Source organism: Palaemon carinicauda, chromosome 4 (assembly GCF_036898095.1).
Source record: "Palaemon carinicauda isolate YSFRI2023 chromosome 4, ASM3689809v2, whole genome shotgun sequence".
In the NCBI taxonomy this organism is placed as follows: Eukaryota; Metazoa; Arthropoda; class Malacostraca; order Decapoda; family Palaemonidae; genus Palaemon; species Palaemon carinicauda.
In genome coordinates, this window is record NC_090728.1 from 97,118,803 (window position 1) to 97,137,030 (window position 18,228).

Here is an 18,228-nt window from a genome sequence, read left to right on the forward strand (position 1 = left end):
CAAAAGATCTGCTACTAATGAATACAACCCAAAGTGTACGTCGCTCAAGATTTCACGGACGCTTGTTCAGCGTGCCAAAGAAAGACTCAGACAAACGAAGAGTAATCCGGGGCCTGTCTCGTTTAAGTTCCTTCACTCGTTGCGACAAATCCCATATGCTTACCATCTCGCAGGTGTGGACCTTACTTCCCCGTGGGGCCGTCACCACCTCCATCGATCTTCCAGATGCCTACTATCACGTTCCAATAGCAAGGCATTTTCGTCTTTTTCTGGGCTTCAAGCTAGGCAAACAAGCCTATGCATTTAAAGTGATGCTATTGGGGCTCAACATACCACCCAGAATCTTCACCAAACTAGCAGAGACAGTAATTCAAGAGCTTCGGACTCAGGGGATACAGGTAGTAGCCTATCTAGATGATTAGCTAATCTGGTCAGACAATGCCCAGATTTCCCGCGTAGCAACGAACAAAGTCCTCACCTTCCTTCGGCAACTGGGATTCCAAGTCAACCTCGAGAAATCCCGCCGGGTCCCACAGACCAAGTTTCAATGGCTGGGACTACAAGAGGACCTGTTCTCCCATACGCTGTGCCTCCCCAAGCCGAAAGGAAGGTGATAGCGAGGAGTACAAAACAATTTCTCAAGGGGAATTTGACCTTCCGAAGGAGCCGAGAGTGGATACTAGGTTCCTTACAGTTCGCCGCCGTGACAGACGTTGTCCTGAGGTCCAAACTCAAGGACATAAACAGAGTGTGGCGCTCCAGAGCAACCACAATACACCGAGACAGACGTGCTCGCCTTTCCCCAACCCTGAGAAAAAGTCTGCAGACTTGGACGAAGATCAAGAATCTTTCCAAGTCGGTTCCTTTACAACACAAGAAAATCCAAAGATTATGGTCACCGGTCTTACAACAAATGCATGTCAACGTCCTAGAGGCCATGGCAGTCTTCCTCACTTTAAAACGTCTCAATCCAGCCAGGAATCTCCATATCAGACTGGTTCTCGACAGTGCAGTCATAGTACACTGCCTCAACAGGGAAGACTCCAGATCACCCCGAATAAACCACATCGTGTTGAAGTTTTTCTCCATGGCGGCAATGCACAAGTGGCACCTGTCAGCAGTCCATCTAGCAGGAGTCCGGAATGTGGTAGAGGACTTACTTTCCCGGACGACCCCGCTAGAGTCAGAATGGTCACTAGACAATCACTCTTTCCAGTGGATGACATCTCAAGTTCCTGGTCTCCAGGTGGATCTGTTTGCGACGGAATCCAATCGCAAAATAGATTGTTACGTAGCCCCCAACCTGGACCTTCAGGATTATGCCACGGACTCTATGATTCTAGATTGGGATACCTGGAAGATGATTTATCTGTTTTCTCCGGTGAACCTCCTGCTGAAAGTTCTGCACTAACTCAGATCCTTCAAAGGTCAAGTGGCTCTCGTAGCCCCCAACTGGCCCAAGAGCAATTGGTTCCCCTTGTTGCTAGAACCAGGTCTCCGCCCTCAGCGGATTCCCAGTCCGGTGTTAACAAAGACAGTGCAAACTCGCAATGTGTTCGCTTCCTCAAGGATTCTGAATGCCCTAACTTTATGGTCTTCATGAAGTTCGCAGCCCAACGGGGTGCAAACATCGATCCTTTGAATACTATTTTCCTGGAATCTGACAAAAGGGAATCTACTCTCCGTCAATATGACTCGGCTGTCAAGAAATTAGCTAAGTTCTTGAAAGATTCCCAAGTTGAGAAAATGACGATGAACCTAACTGTGACATTCTTCAGAACTCTCTTCGAATCTGGCCTGGCAGCCAATACCATTACTACAATCAAGTCAGCCTTAAAAAAGATCCTCCATATTGGTTTTGACATTGATCTAACGGATTCATATTTCTCATCCATTCCGAGAGCTTGTGCCAGACTAAAACCTTCAACTCGCCCTAGTGCAGTTTCCTGGTTTTTGAACGATGTTCTTAAGCTAGCCTCTGACACCTCAAATGAATCCTGTAACTATATGGCATTGTTAAGAAAGTCACTTTTTCTTTTGAGCCTCGCCTCGGGCTCTAGAATCTCAGAATTGTCAGCCTTATCTAGAGACCCTGGTCATATAGAGTTTCTCTCTTCGGGTGAGGTTCTTCTCTCTCCTAACAAAGTTTTCCTGGCTAAAAATAAAGACCCCAAAACAGGTGGTCTCCCTGGAAGATTGTTCCACTTCCTCGGGATCCATCCCTGTGTCCAGTTACCACCCTGAAAGCCTACTTAGGTAGAACTTCCACTATAACCACAGGGCCCTTATTTATTAGAGAACACGGAGGACTATTACCCTTAAGGGAATTAGACAACAAATTCTTTATTTTATTAAACAAGCTAATCCTGCATCATTCCCACATGTCCGTGATATTAGAGCTGTGGCTACCTCAATTAATTTTTTCCACCATATGAATATTGATGAGCTCTCAAAATATACGGGTTGGAAGTCCCCTAAAGTTTTCAAGCGCCACTACCTAAAACATTTAGAAGCTCTTAGATTTGCCACAGTAGCTGCAGGGAATATAGTTCCTCCTGAAGGTACTGAGTCCTAATCACAACGTCTTGCTCTGTCCTCTTTCCCTCCTGCCTGGCTTACCTGTTGTTCCTACCTGTTTTGTTACTATACTCCCTTATGGTGTATTATTTTATTATTCAATTGTTCAATTTCACGAATTGTTTTCATTACACTTGTTCTTAATCCCCGAGCTGATTTTATTTTGCATTTTTGATTACCAAGCTGGATTCCCACTATTCATATCTGTTGAATTCTACCTACGGGTTTCATTTTTGATTGTTTACCATGTCTATTTATCACTGTCATATACATGTTGATCTATTTTTACGGGTTTCCACATCCCTCTTTTTTTATTTTAAACTCATCAGCTCTGTTATTTTGTGTTATTCCCTCTTCAGGTAGTTAGCCATATTGGGTCCCCATTCTCTGGTACTATTTCACTGGGCGGCACAGGTCGGAGCCCAGAAAAGGGATTTTGACGAAGGAAAAATCTATTTCTGGGCGAGAGACCCGTGCCGCCCAGTGAACCCACCCGTCCCTCCCTAATTGGGCCCCAATCTGGGGTGCTATAAGGAGTGACGTCACTGGCGTGGGATTGCTAGTAGTAGTAGGATGTTGAACGGCACCTCGCTGTTCGGGGATGTTGACAGGAGATATCTAAATGGTGCGAGGCCTCTGGTTGTGATTTATTCAACGCCCCAGTAGTAAACCGACACCTTATTAAGGTGAGCGAGCTGGGTTCAACCTAGCTTTCGTATACAAATTTTTCTCTGGTAAATTCATAGCAGTTTTTACCTTAGAAATGATGTTAAAGGAGCATTTCACTAGGCGGCACGGGTCTCTCGCCTGCAAATAGATTTTTCCTTCGTCAAAATCCCTTTATTAGGTTAATCTACGATAAATTGTTAGATATATACCTATAAAAAAAGAAACTTTTTGCAATCCAAATCTCCTGATTTGATTTCTTTATAATCTGAGACAGTGTTTACCATTCACGGTGACAAGAAAAAATAGTAAAGTATGCATATAGATATATATGCAGAAGAACCACAGGGAAAATGAAAATACGAAATATACGATTAAGTCCTGACTAGTTTCATGATACTTCCTCTGAAGAAGTATCACGAAACTAGTCAGCACTTAATCATATATTTCGTATTTTCATTTTCCCTGTGGTTCTTCTAAGTCTCTCGGATCTAAAAGGGTTGGGACTTATTCAGGAATACGATCTATATGACCAGGGGCGGTCGATTAATCTAACAATCAACGATACGGTTCTTCATATCAAAGAGCAACATGACTGAAAAGAGAGGTAATGAAAATTTATGCATTTTGATACTAGTCACAGGTATATGAGACTGAGATTTATAGAACTACAAGAGATTGAGCGTTGCAAAGAATCTCGCATGCAATAAAGACGAGACAAGGAATTGTTAGTAGCAAAAATGGTTATTTCATTTCAAGAGGAAATTTTGATATATGATTATGCATAAAACATAACACAATGTTATAAGTAATACTTATCATGGGTAGAAATACATAGTACTAAACCAATTATCACCAGTAATGCTAGTAAGAACACAGTACTTATTTTAAGGCAATTTTGAGCATTTAATATTGGTTAAGTCCATACTTATATCAGGTGAGAAAGCATATTCTCATGTTCTGAATTTGTTTTGAATCCCTGTAGGTTTTCAAACATTTATATATGTGTATTTATATATGAATATGTACCGGTATATTTGTACTGTATGCAAATATATTTGTTTATGTATGTATGTGTATCTGTCAGTCTGAAACGTGGGATCTCTAATTGCAACATAATTTGAATTATGCATAGCGCTTTAATTTTTATTGCCCCTACTTCCCTGTTATGTAAATTTTCTGTTCCATATTGTTCCTTTCAGGTTTATTATAACCTAGATTGGAAACTTAAAGGAGACTTTCAAATGTTTATGGTTTCAAAATAAATGGATCTTTTAAATACTGCATAAGTCTTTGATTATCTCTTGCAGTCTTTGTGATAGTTAGCCAGAAACTTAATTTTAGTCTTCTTTACAGTATGTAATATTTTGATAAATGGGAAATAACATTCCCATTAAGAATATTTTCTGCATATTGCATAAGATATTTTCCGACTTTCAACAAATGATGATACCCATGCAGTAGAGAAACATGATCAAGTTTTCAGTGAATGCAAATTTTTTTTATAAAGTGTCATTGCATAAATATTTTATTCAGGATTCCTGTAGCTTTATTACTCATTATTGTACCTTTTCCCCATTGAAATTGAATTTTTTTCCTTGCTATGATACATTTCCCCAGTAAAAACAGACACTATATAATATTCTTCAAAGGTCAGTACTTAATTTTAGCCAACATGTGTTCCATATAATCCTGCGAGCAGATAATCATCATGATCATTATTTGCTCTAATTGAAATGTTTACAAATAATCACATATACTGTACTTACTGAAAGATAAAACCAATGTCCCACCAAGGTTACAAAGAGATAGTGAGGAGATCAGTTCGAAAATTCTTTAAATTGTTGAATACCCTCAGTTCTGCTAATTATATCTTTCATTTTGTTTGGGGAAAAGTTGTTTAATTTTCCTAAATAGTTATTTGGCATATTTCAGACTTTTCATCATTTACTGACAGTTGATTTTACAGATCTAAGAACAAGATGTAGAAATCAATTGAGAAAATTTAGATGGAGTAGTGTTAAGATCATTAAGAATGATATTGAAAAAAACATAGTGATATTCATTACCCACAAAATTTTCCATTCATCACTTGCTATTCTTGGAGTTTTCAATTACAACATCTTAAAGTTTATGTCTGTATTAATTGAGTTGATGTTAGTTTCCAGGTGTCTTGGCATATAATATCTCAAAAGCTGCAGTAGACCAGCTTACTCGATGCGTTGCACTAGGTGAGTTAAGGCATTCACATTTCATGTACATACAATAGTATATTGTTTTCTTTTAGTTCATCATTAGGGATTTTTGCAGTATGAATTTGGTTAGCAGGTTTAGTATGCATAGATTTTATATTTCTGAGCAGCAGTTGAAACGTACAACATTTTGAAATTCGGTTGGCTTGTAAAATTCATATCTGGCAAATCTTACTTTTGACTACTGATGGGCAAAACAATGGTTATACAGTAGTGTCCTTTTGGAGCTGAATATTTTTATTAATTTTGATATTTTCAGAAATGGGAAATTACCAAATTTTAAAGTAAAAATCATGATTTGAAATTAGCTAAACATTTATTACGGATATTATTTTAGTCAGAGTATCACTTTCCCATTTGCACGATTGCAAATTATGTCACCAGAATCTTGAATGATTAATTGCCAAATGGGTATTATTGATCTTAGTTTCACTATCTCTTGTATTGACTATGTTTAGAGATAGTCCCAAATGCTTGTAAATTTGGTTTTCAAAAATTGAGTTAAACAGTGTAGCTTACAGCACAGTATAAATTTTGAAAAGAGAATAAAAATGAGATATATTTGGTTTGATTTGCAGACCAATATATACATCAGCCATTGTTGATCATTATGGATCTTAGATACACTATCCTTGATTTTTTCCCATGCAAAATACAAACCATCATCCTTCTGGTAGGGAATATAATTTTAGCGCAAGCTGGATGGACGTTGAATCATTCTAACAATCAGTTAAGCAACAGGTGGGATCGAGGGTGAGGAGCCCCAACTCCTTACATGTCAAAGTCTCTTCACTTATGTTTTCGGTCGCATTGAGTACAAAATTATCCGATGTGCCCTTAACCAAACTTTTCATTTTCTCTTTCGTTCAGGAAGTGAATGCTGGCTGTTGATTGTTATATTATGAAGCAAGACACTCAATCGTGTGAGGATGAACTTTACATCTGGTTTATGTTATACCGGCTGTAGATCCACACTCTCTCTGAGCTCTTGTGCCAAGTGTAGGTCATAGCCCCCTTCGCTGTGTCCGGCGAATGCTTTAAGGGGGAGAAAGAGAGCGTTGCCACTTCCTTCTGCTTATTAGGTGTGTCTTTTGTCACCACTACTGTGCTTACACCATTGGCTCGATCCCCGAGAAGTATGCGTCAGGAGCAAGGGACCCTTGGACCTACATCTGCAGGCTTTGAGGTTCATGTGGCATGTGGGGTTCCTCCAGTGTTTGCCGCTCCCCATAGGATGTTGGAGGCTCTTCACCGTTTGTGCTACCTCTGACAAAAAAATATGACTTAACCCTTTTACCCCCAAAGGACGTACTGGTACGTTTCACAAAAGCCATCCCTTTACCCCCATGGACGTACCGGTACGTCCTTGCAAAAAAATGCTATAAAAATTATTTTTTTCATATTTTTGATAAGTTTTTGAGAAAATTCAGACATTTTCCAAGAGAATGAGACCAACCTGACCTCTCTATGACAAAAATTAAGGCTGTTAGAGCAATTTAAAAGAAATATACACCAAAATGTGCTGGGAAAAAAGTAACCCCTTGGGGGTTAAGGGTTGGAAATTTCCAAAAAGCCTGGGGGTAAAAGGGTTAAAGAAGATTTTGGCCTTCTTAGGACTTATCCGTAGGCTACCCCGTGCCAGTATCTCCCTTGGTGTTGCCAGTGGTGAAGGGTGTGGTCACTGTGTTCCAGTGTCAGTGTTTCTTTTGATATCTGTTGTGGTTCCCCCTTCCTGGGACCCTGCAGCCTAAAGGACTTGTTCCTGGGGGGGGGGGGGTGTTCCATGCATCTCCCCCAATCCAATCTCCCCTTGCCCTGCTCATCACCCCAACCTTAATGCCAGGGAGTTTGAGACTTCCGCTCTCCTGCAAGTGTGACACCTCCTTGTGAGTATTCTCCACTAGTATGGTTCCTGTTGGGGCAGCCTTTGTGGTTTTTCCCTTGGGGGAGAGTTGTTGTCTAGTTATCTCAGTCTTCGACACCTCTGCTTGCAGAGCCTGGAGGGAGGATTGGAAAGAGGATAAAAACGTGTGCATTCTTCTTTCTCTGACTCTACCTCGTCATTCTTTTCAACATTCAGTTCTGTTCACACATCTTTTAAGATGAAGTAGAGGAAGAAGTCCAGTCCCCTTGATTAGGGGAGGTGGACAACACCTGAGAGGCTTCCAGCCCTATGGAAAGGAGCAACGACCCTATGTTTTGGTTCCTCGGTGGTCATTGCAGGGGCCGGGGCTCGTGTCCCTGGCTACCCTGGTAGCCAAGTTGGACTGGAGTCATGGCCTGTGTTTTTGGCCCCCCAGGGCTGATGCTCGGGGCTAGAGCTGGGACCCTGTGTCACAGCTTTAGGGGCCATCCTTTGGATCCCTGACTAATCTGGCCTGGGTACCCGGTTACTTTGGTACTTAAGCGGGACAAGCAGCTGATGCACAAGACCAGGGCATGGACCTGTGTTAGGCCATGGTTCCCAGGTTACTTTAGTAGTTAAATGGGACAGGTGATGCGGCCTGCGTTTCTGCAACCCGGGCCATATGAGTTGGCCAGGAGCTGTGACCTCATGTTATGACCCTGAGCTGTGGAGCCATGGCTTAGGTCCATGGCTAACCTAGTGCATTGGCCCCCGGGGTGGGGGGCAAAACACGAGGGACGTGGCCGTGACCCTGTGTCTCAGTTCCATGTCTTGGCCTCTGGGTGGGGTTAGGTCCTTTGTTACCTGGTATCCAGACATCCAGGTCCTATGTTACCTGGTATCCAGACATCTAGGCAGGTCCCCAAGATGAATTAGTGTTGGCTCTATGTTCCTCACCCCAGGATCAATGCACGGAGTCAAGCACATGATCCTCTGTTACAGCCCTCCTGGTGGGCCATGACTCTGGTACTCCATTAACCTTAGTAACAAGATGGTAATAGGGTAAAATTCTGTGTTTTTGCCCCTGGTACCAATGCACATGGTTTGGGCTGTGCCATGTCCCCCCCCCCACTGAACCCCCCCCCCCTTCCCTTTTTGTTTTGGATCAAGTTTCCTGGCTATCCAGTAACCAGGAGACAGGAGTACACAACCCTTGACACATTTTGCCCCCCAATTGATGAAGAAGCTTTGGTATTCTTCATCTTCCCTCCTGGCAGGACATTGCACTCCTAATCCTACTCCTCCCTCAAATAGCAATGCTTAGGTAGAGCAAGTTGAGAGGACAGCACCGTCCTCGCTACTCCGGACCCATGATGTAAGTTGGTTCTAATATGTTTTCTTTTGGTATCCTTTGGCGATGATTTAATTTGATCCGGATTAATGTATGCATTGCTTATTGAGGAGAACGCTCTTCTCCTTCATCACTAATCCCCTCACTTCTTTCAGGATGATGATGAATCTCTCCGGCCTGCAAGAGAGGCTCTCCGTCCTTGGGTATCAAGGTTTGGAAGGAATGCTCCATCTTGAGGTCCCTATCTCCTCGGAGTGTCCTCTCTAAGGTTGGACGTCGACCCCATGGACGGGCAGGTAGGTGGGGATGAGTTTTGAGCCTTCAGCTTTGCAATTACCTGCGTCACCGACCTAGGACCCTCAAAGGATCCTGATGTTCATGTTACCTTGCATAAAACCGTGACTGCTAAAAGCAACACATTCTAGGGAAAGCCAAGGGGCTATGACGGAGCTCAAAGATATGGTGGTGAGTCGGATCCGTTCAGGAACTCGGATAACTCCCCCTACAGCCCCAGGCGTATCGAAGTAACCTCCTTCGATAAAAACAACGCATAGATATTTGCCTTACATGTTCCATATATAGATGGTACCATAACTCTGGATGGCATAGACGTCCGCCCTCTGGGGGACCTAGAATTTACTCTCAGGTACTAGAATTCCCATTCAACGGATTCGTTCGATTGAAAGAGCATGCCTTGGTTAGGTTAGACAAGGTACCGAAGGTAACGGTATTATTTCCTAAAGGGCAGGCCCGATCTGTCTGGACCAGGATGTTGTCGGTCTGGGGGGTACGATAATTCCAAGCTCACCCCACACAATGGGGAATACGCCATATCTACAGCTGCTCTCATTATTGCCTTGCCTATTATGGATAAATGGACAGGTCTTACTATTCAAACTGACAAAGAAGGTTCGGCCATACCGGCTCTTAAAGAGCCGGACCCCACCTCGGGGAGACCCTAGCCTCGATTTATCCCACTGAGAATTTGTTTCGGATATTCAGGAAGAACCAATCTCTGCCCTTCCAATTCGACCTACATGTTGGTGGTCTGATCGGGTTAGTTGTGGGAAATACGTTCTGTCTGAGGCCTCTATCTGACAGGAATTGAGCAGGCTGATAGTTCCTCCTGATGAGGTAAAACCCTCTTCCCTCAGGAGGAGGTGAACAAGGTTTTACAAGAAGATACGAGAGCAACCCAAAATTGCAGGAAAGGCGGGGCCTCACTGCCAGAAAGAAGGTCGAAGACCAAAAGCAAGCTTTCTTCAAGAAGAAGCAGAGAGTTGCCCTCTACAAAACGAACCGGGGTCACTGCCATCAATAGTCAGTTACCCACTCGACATCACAGTCTTCCTCTGATTCGTCGGCTATGCATCCGGATCTCCCTAGGTTCACTCCCTCACAACGAGGTAGTCCCGGTAGGGGAGAGACTTTACCACTTTCAAGACCATTGGACCTTCGGTCCGTGGGCTCATAGCATAATCTCTAAAAGGTTTGAAGTGGAAATGGCCACAAGGTCCTCCTCCTCCACCAGTGACCCTCTCCCAGAAATCCACTCCCATCCTGAAAGAGTACACTACAGAGTTACTCAAGAAGAATGCAATCAAACGGGACCGGTCACCGAAGTTCCAAGGCCGCCTGTTCACAATTCCGAAGAAAGGCTTGTCGGCATTGAGAGTGGACCGGGACTTGTCAAAGCTAAACTCTTACATTCTCTGCGGCAAGTTCCGGATGATGACTATCTCTCAGGTACGGACCTTACTTCCCCGTGGGGCTGTCACCACCTCTGTCGATCTTACCGACGACTATTATCATGTGCCTATAGCTCGAAACTTCTCTTCTTATCTGGGTTTCCGCCTAGGCAGGAAAGGCTTTGCGTTCAAAACAGGCTCTTCAGCCTCAACATTGATCCCAGGATATTCACGAAACTGGGAGAGACAGTGTTAGATCAACTCAGGAACCAAGAAATACAGATCATGGCTTGTCTGGACGGTTGGCTCATTTGGGCCCGGTCGGCCATAGAAGGCAACAGAGCTACGAAGGAAGTACTTCGATTTCTCGACAACCTGTGATTTCGGGTCAATCTCCAAAAGTCTCGCCTGCAACTATCAGGCCACTTAGAATGGTTATACATTCAGTGGCACCTTTTGAAGCACACGTTGTCTCTCCCTTCCAAAAAGGTAAGAGGAATAGCTTCCAAGAACAAGAATTTTCTCAAACACAAACAGATGTTCAGAAGAACCTTAGAAAGTATCATCGGCCTTCTCCAATTCACTTCAATAACAAAAATTCAAAGACATCAATCGAGTTTGGAGAAAGAGAGCTACAGTACCTTTAAGAGACAAGGTCTCAAAGATCCCCTCTGTCTTGAAAATGAGACTACGCCCATGGTCCGAACCGAAGAACCTCTCCAAATCGGTTCCTCTACAATTCCCACCTCCACAAGAGACATTCCATACAGCCGCGCCTCTAAGTGGATGGGGGGATTACTCCGAACATCAGATGTTTCAGGGGTCTTGGTCACCCGCCATGAAACAGACCCATATCAATGTTCTCGAAGACATGGCAGTGTTCGTGACCCTGAAGAGACTCTCCTCCGAGGTCGAGCCACATCAGAGTAGTGTCAGACAGAACAGACGTGGTACACTGTGTCAACAGGGGAAGATCCAAGTCACCCAACCTGAATCGGATCCTGGTCACTATCTTCGCCTGGCCAACAGAAAAGAACTGGATCCTGTCAGTAACTCACCTTGCGGGAGTCCAGAATGTGAGAGCAGACTCACTAGCCAGGACGGAACCACTGGAGTCAGAATGGTTTCTAGACATAATTTCATTCCGGTGGATACTCAGGAACCATTAGAAGAAGGTTTACTTATTTCCCCCAGTGAATCTACTAATGTGGTTTTTATACAAACTACGCTCCTTCCGGGGGGGCAGTGGTTTTGGTACCACCTCACTGGCCAAGAACAGTTGGTTTCCTCTCCTCCTCGAGTTGAAACTCCGTCCCTTCCGGATTCCGTTCCCCAAACTGACTCAAGTAATCCAAACTCTCTGTGTCAGATTGCTCAAGGGTAGCCGAAACTCTGACTTTGTGGACTACAGGAAGATTGCAGCTCGTAGAGACGTGAACATTGAACCGGAAATCCATCTCTACATCGAATCAGACAAAAGGGACTCGACAATTCGCCAATATGATTCGGCCGTTAACAACTAGCAGATTCCCTAAGAGTTCAGACCATACTCGTATGTCTCCGAATATAGACATCTCGTTTTTGAGGTTCTTATTTGGCAAAGGCCTAACAGTTAGCACTTTAACCACCATCAAGAAAGCTTTGAAGAAGATCTTCCTTGTTGGGTTTAACATTAACCTAGCTGATTCCTATTTCTCATCTATTCCAAAAACATGTGCTAGGCTTTGACTTTCGGTTTGGCCACAAAAGGACTCTGGTCTATGAACGTTGTCCTCAAAACTTGCGCCGGACACGGACAATGAATCCTGCTCTTATCACTCTTCTTAGGAAGACTTTATTTCTAACGGCTTTGGCCTCAGGTGATGGAATATCAGAACTAGCAGCTCTCTCACGAACCCGGAAAACATAGATTTCCTCCCTACAGCCGAAGAACTCCTTTCTCCAGACAATAATTTCCTAGCTAAGAAATGAGGATCCGCAAAATAGGTGCTCCCCTCGGAAGATTATTCTTCTTCCCCAGGATCTTTTCTCTGTGTTCAGTCACTACTTTCAAGGCCTTTTTTAGCTAGAACTGCCACCCGCTCGTCTGGCCCCTTGGCTATCGGGGAACAAGGAGGTACTATTTCCATTCATGGCATCAGGCAACAAATCCTCTACTTCTTTAAACATACTAATCCGGAATCATTTCCCCAGGCTCATGATATACGGACAGTAGATACCTACATCAATTACTTCCAGAACAGGGACTTTGATGATTTTTAAACAAAAAATATACGGGTTGGAAATCCCCTATGGTTGTCTTACGCCACTATCTAAAGATTTTACAGGCCCTTAAATACCCGACGATGGCAGCGGGAAGCCTATTCCCCCTCCATTAATCTCGGCTTCTTCCTTTCTTCCATCTCTCCTCTTCTCCCTCCTACCCGCCACTCACACCACGTCGTCACTCTCCTGGGTAGTTCGTTAACCCTATGATATTTGCCATGTTTAATTCCTATGGTTTAATTGTTATTGTAGTTACAGTTCCTTTAAGGTTTAGATATGCTTAGACATGTAAGGTTTGATGCCTTTTGCGATTTGACACTCAGTTGATTCCTTGTCGTCTTAGTTATTTAGCCTTACGCTCCCTATGTCATTTGGCTTGTTGGTAATTGGACGTTTCTTACATTATTATATTATATTATTGTCGTACATGGTGATTGTATGCTCCGCATTGTTATTACTTTGTTGGGCTTGGAAGGCATTCTCTGGTACTTTTTCACCGGCCGTCACAGATCGACCCAGAAAAGGGATTTTGACGAAGGAAAAATCTATTTCTGGGGAGACCTGTGACGCCCGGTGAAACCCTTCCCAGTTATTTTTGTACGGACCCACCCTTTCCTTGCCAAGCCATATGTTCTTGCAGAAGGATGACCTGGAGAGCGCGAGTAGTAGGTGTCAGTGGCGTAGCCCAACTGTATTCTCTAGGGCCTGTCACGGCCCTCCCCTTTGATGAAGGGATTATCTAAATGGAAGACAGCCTGTGAATAGTGGTTTCCACACGCCCTTGATAAATACACAACACCAACAAGGTGTTCGCGTGAGGGTAGTAACCTCTGCATTCCATGCTTTATCTTTCTCTAGTATATTTGGAAGATTTATATTAGAAAAGTGTAAGAAGGACCCTTTTCACCGCGTGTCACAGGTCTCTCCCCAGAAATAGATTTTTCCTTCGTCAAAATCCCTTTACATGTTTTCGTGCTCTGGAAGACCAAGAGTGAGTTGGCGGAGGAATCTTCTCTCCATTCAGTCTGTCCCTTCGGCCTGCCCAGCAGAAGGAAGAGTGAGAGTACTCCTTCCTTGTCTACCCTGGTCAGTAATAATTATTATTATTATTATTATTATTATTATTATTATTATTATTACTATTATTATTTTTGTTATTATTATTACAGTATTATTATTATTATTATTGCTTGCTAAGCTACAACTCTAGTTGGAAAAGCAGGATGCTATAAGCCCAGGGCCTCCAACAGGGAAAATAGTTCAGTGAGGAAAGGAAATAAGGAAAAATAGAATTTTTAAGAAGAGTAGCAACATTAAAATAAATATCCTACATAAACTATAGAACGGATTTTGATCAAAGTGAAAAATCTATTTCTGGGTGAGAGGTCCATGTCGTGCTGATGGAAGGGTTCCTATAGGTAGCCTTCTAATGGATATTTGCTACAGTGATACTCCCAGAGAAATAAACCAAAGGTCTCCAGGATTCCAACTCCTGGCACGAGTATCTAATAAAGAATATCATATAATATCAGGGGACGTATTCTAGATACGACACATGGCAATCTTCACCCCAAATAGATTTAACGCTTCGATGTAAGGGGGGAAGAGTGGCAAAAGAAAGGGGTACTGTTCTAGGTACCCGGTGGATCTCCTTCCCTACTACTACCGCGATGCCATTCCTATTCTTGCCGTTAAGCGGAAATGGCCACAGATAAAGTAATTTTGGGAAGGATCAGCAAAAGGGTGGGTTCCATCAGGATGACATGGCACTCTCACCCAAAAATAGATTTTTCACTTTGCTCAAAGTCCGTTTTTTGGGCTCGGTCCATGTTGTCCTGATGGAAGCATACCAGAGAATTAACTTGAAAGTACTATATGTGTGGGTTTGTGTGTGTGCCTTCTACCTTGAATGGATTTCCTTATCTGGTCTACTAGACCTATATATGAGATTCCAGAGATCTGTCACGCCCACTAAACCTGGAGCTGGTTTAGTGCCCCCTGGCCCCAGCAGGGAAATGTCGATGTCGACAATAAGGATTCAAGGTTTGTATTTCCCGATGGAACAAAAAGGAAAACATTGAAGCATACCTTTTTACTTACCTTAAGAATGTAAGTTTATTCCTTTAGAAATATTATTGTGATTTCAAGGATCTAAACACCATACACGGGTTTTAGTAAAACTCTAGCATACTTTATCAGCTTATAATTGAGAGAGCAGTAATAAGACGCAAATACGGTTATGTAGTTACAACAAAGTATGAATCTGATCCAGCATTACAACACACCAAAACACATATTTTCTCGTGTAGAAAAAATATACAAATACATTATCAGAATAATTCTACTCAATGGAGATGTGAAACCAAATCTATCTGACATAGTCAGATGTTTGGAAATGCATAAAACACCGCAACGCAAACGTTCACTCGGCACTGGTGTATTGATCAGATATGCACCTACATAGAACAGTGTGTCAACCATAGTTGTGATCTGCACTAGTAGGTAGGTATTCCCATGTGCCCGATGCACTGTAAAGTCCCAAAACAGTCCACTGTTCATTGCAGCACTAGACGATGGGTTTAATCACACTTCCCGCTGCCACCGCAACGTGTTTTATCTCATGTACTTGCTTTGTGTAATGTTTGTAGAAGACCCTGGATGATTTCCACCCAGTGTATGAGCGGAGTCTCTCAAAGTCCATATGTTGAAAGAAGTTCAATGAAGAAACAACTTTCCTCGGATCGTGACCCGCGTGTGTACTGTCAGGATCCGCTCTGCGAATAAAGTAGGTGAGCTTCCCTCTCAGTTGTCTTAAATATAGGTTTGATCCTGAAGTTTTGCCTCTGAAGACCCATCCTCCTTTGAAGTTTAAAGGTCTTCGAAGATAGAATTTAAGACACTCTACTGGGCACAGAGAGGCATCTTCCTTCAATGGGCAGATTCTCCAAGGACCTCACCTCTTGGTGGGTAGCTCATTCTTGGCAAGAAAAGCAGGATCGGGAAACAGGTTTAGTTCTCCTGAATCCAGGAACTGAATATGGCCTTCGTCTCTAGATAAGGCCACTATTTCACTAACTCTAGCCCCTGAGGCTATTGCGAACAGAAAAATGACTTTCTGTGTTAAATCCTTTAGAGTACAGTCCTCATTGTCCAGGTTCGAAGCACAGTGCAAGACTTTGTCCAAAGACCACGTGATGGGCTTTGGTGGGACTGCAGGCTTGAGTCTAGCGCATGCTTTTAGGATCTTATTAAAGATTTCACCTGAGAGGTCCACCTCAAAAGCGTACAGAAGTGGTCTAGCCAGGGCCGATTTACAAGAAGTAATTATGGTAGATGCCAAGCCTTGTTCGTGGAGGTGTATGAAGAATGCAAGACAGAAATCTATTGATTTCTCTGTCGGCTTCCTTGCTTTCACAAAGGTCACCCATTTCTTCCATGACGATTCGTATTGCCTCCTAGTCGAACTTGACTTGTACTCCTCGATGAAATCAACTTTATCCTTTGAGATTCCGAACTTTTTGTTCGCTGCTAAGGCGAGAAAATCATGAGATGTAGGTTGCTGGTTCTCGAGGATGAAGCGTAGATAGTCGACTTCTGGACCAGTTGAGACAGCACTGGATTTGGCCGTGGAAACAGCTTCAGCTTCAACTCTAGGACTAGAAGAAACCAATTGCTCTTGGGCCATTTGGGGTCTACTACTGCTGCTATCCCTCTGAAGGATCTTAGCTTGTTGAGGACTCTCAGCAGGAGATTGGTTGGTGGAAACAGATAAATGCGATTCCACCTGTTCCAGTCGAGGGACATGGCATCCATCGTTTCTGCTTGAGGGTCCAGGTAAGAGGCTACGTAACAAGATAATTTCTTGTTGTCGCTCGTTTCCGAGATGAGGGAGAATGAGTCTGCATCTAGGGACCATTCTGTTTCTATGTGTTTTTGCCTGGTTAAAGCGTCCACCGTCACATTGCGGATCCCTTGTAAGTGAACTTCTGATAAGTGCCATCCCTTCTTCCTTGCCAGGTAGAAGATGGCTAACATCACATGGTTGATGTGTGGTGATCTCAAGCCTTGTCGATTTAGACACTACTATCACCTCGTTGTCCAGGACCAACCTGATGTGGATTGATCTGTGAGGGGATAGTCTCTTCAACGTCAGGAATACTGCCATAGCTTCCAAAATGTTGATATGAAATGTTTTGAACTGGCGCGACCAATTCCCTTGCACTTTCTTGTCGTGAGAATGACCTCCCCATCCTTCCAAGGAGGCATCCGTATGTATCACCACTGATGCTTGCAGTGGTTGCAGGGGAATTATCCGCGCTAGACTCTTGGCTGTTGATCACGGCTTTAATTGCGTGTGCAACAAGGCTGGGGTCAACCTTAGTTGATTTCTTAAAGCATTTGATGCGTATTTCCTCCAGACACCTGACGCATATTTCAAACGTGCCTTTAGCACTGGGTCTGTCACTGTTGCGAACTGAAGAGAGCCCAATACTCTTTCCTGTTGGCATCTTGAAATCCTCTTGTAACGGATTAGTCTCCTGACAGATCCCGCTATTTCTCTCCTCTTCTTTGATGGAATGGAGAGGTGGTGTGACTTTAAGTTCCATTGGATTCCTAACCACAAACTGTTGAGCTGGAGTGAGATGAGACTTCTTGCGTTTGATCTTGAAGCCCAAGTGTTCCAAAAACTGGATCACCTTTTGGGCTGTCTGCAGACAAGTAATCTTGGATGCTGCCCATACCAACCAGTTGTCTAAATATGCTACCACTTGAACACCGTCGGTGCGTAGCTGTTGGACGATTGTGTCTGCTAGCTTTGTGAATATCCTTGGGGCCGTGTTCAGTCCGAAGGGCATTGCTCTAAAGACAAACTTCTGCAGTCTAAATCCTAGGTAAGAGGAGAAAAGGCGACTCATCGGGAGATGCTAGTAAGCATCTGCTAGGTCTATTGAGACTGTGTAAGCCCCTTTTGGCAGAAGGGTCCTTATGTGTTGCAAAGTAAGCATCCGAAACTTGTTGTTCTAGATGAACTTGTTGAGTGGAGACAAGTCTAGAATGACTCTGAGTATTTCTGAGTCTTTCTTGGGAACACAAAACAGCCTTCCCTGGAACTTGATGGACTTTGCTTTTTTATCGCCTTCTTGTTCAAGAGTTCTGAGATATATTCTTCCAACAAGGGGGTGGAGTGTTGGAAAAACTGTGGAAAACGGGGTGGAATTCTGCTCCATTTCCATCCGAGTCCATTCGTGACTAGGCTGTGTGCCCAGGTATCGAAGGTCCAGCTATCCCGAAAGTGATGGAGTCTGCCCCCTACCCGGAACCCCTCATTTCTTGGGGGATCCTGCGGATTTGTTTCCACGACCACCTCATCCTCGGCCCCGAGAGAAGTTACCTCCTGGAGAACTTCTCTTAGGAACTTTTTCTTTCTGACTGGTGCAAAAGGAAGTCAACTGCCTCTCAAAGGTAGGATTGAAAACTGGTGACTGGGCTACCAGTTGTTGAGGGACCATCTGGAAGGGGGTCTGAGGCAGTGTGGTCATGGTCATGACGGGGATTTGTGCCGGTCGTCGTGGTTTCCATGCC

General features: G+C 43.6%; 1 protein-coding gene across 1 annotated transcript in view; it reads left to right on the forward strand.

Moving 5' to 3' along the window:
- Positions 1–18,228, forward strand: part of LOC137640077 (3-oxoacyl-[acyl-carrier-protein] reductase FabG-like) — a 250,996-nt gene that overhangs the window by 177,294 nt on the left and 55,474 nt on the right. Inside the window, exon 5 of the mRNA XM_068372519.1 lies at positions 5,405–5,474. Coding sequence (XP_068228620.1) covers positions 5,405–5,474 — 70 coding nt within the window. The remainder of the gene's footprint in view (positions 1–5,404; positions 5,475–18,228) is intronic.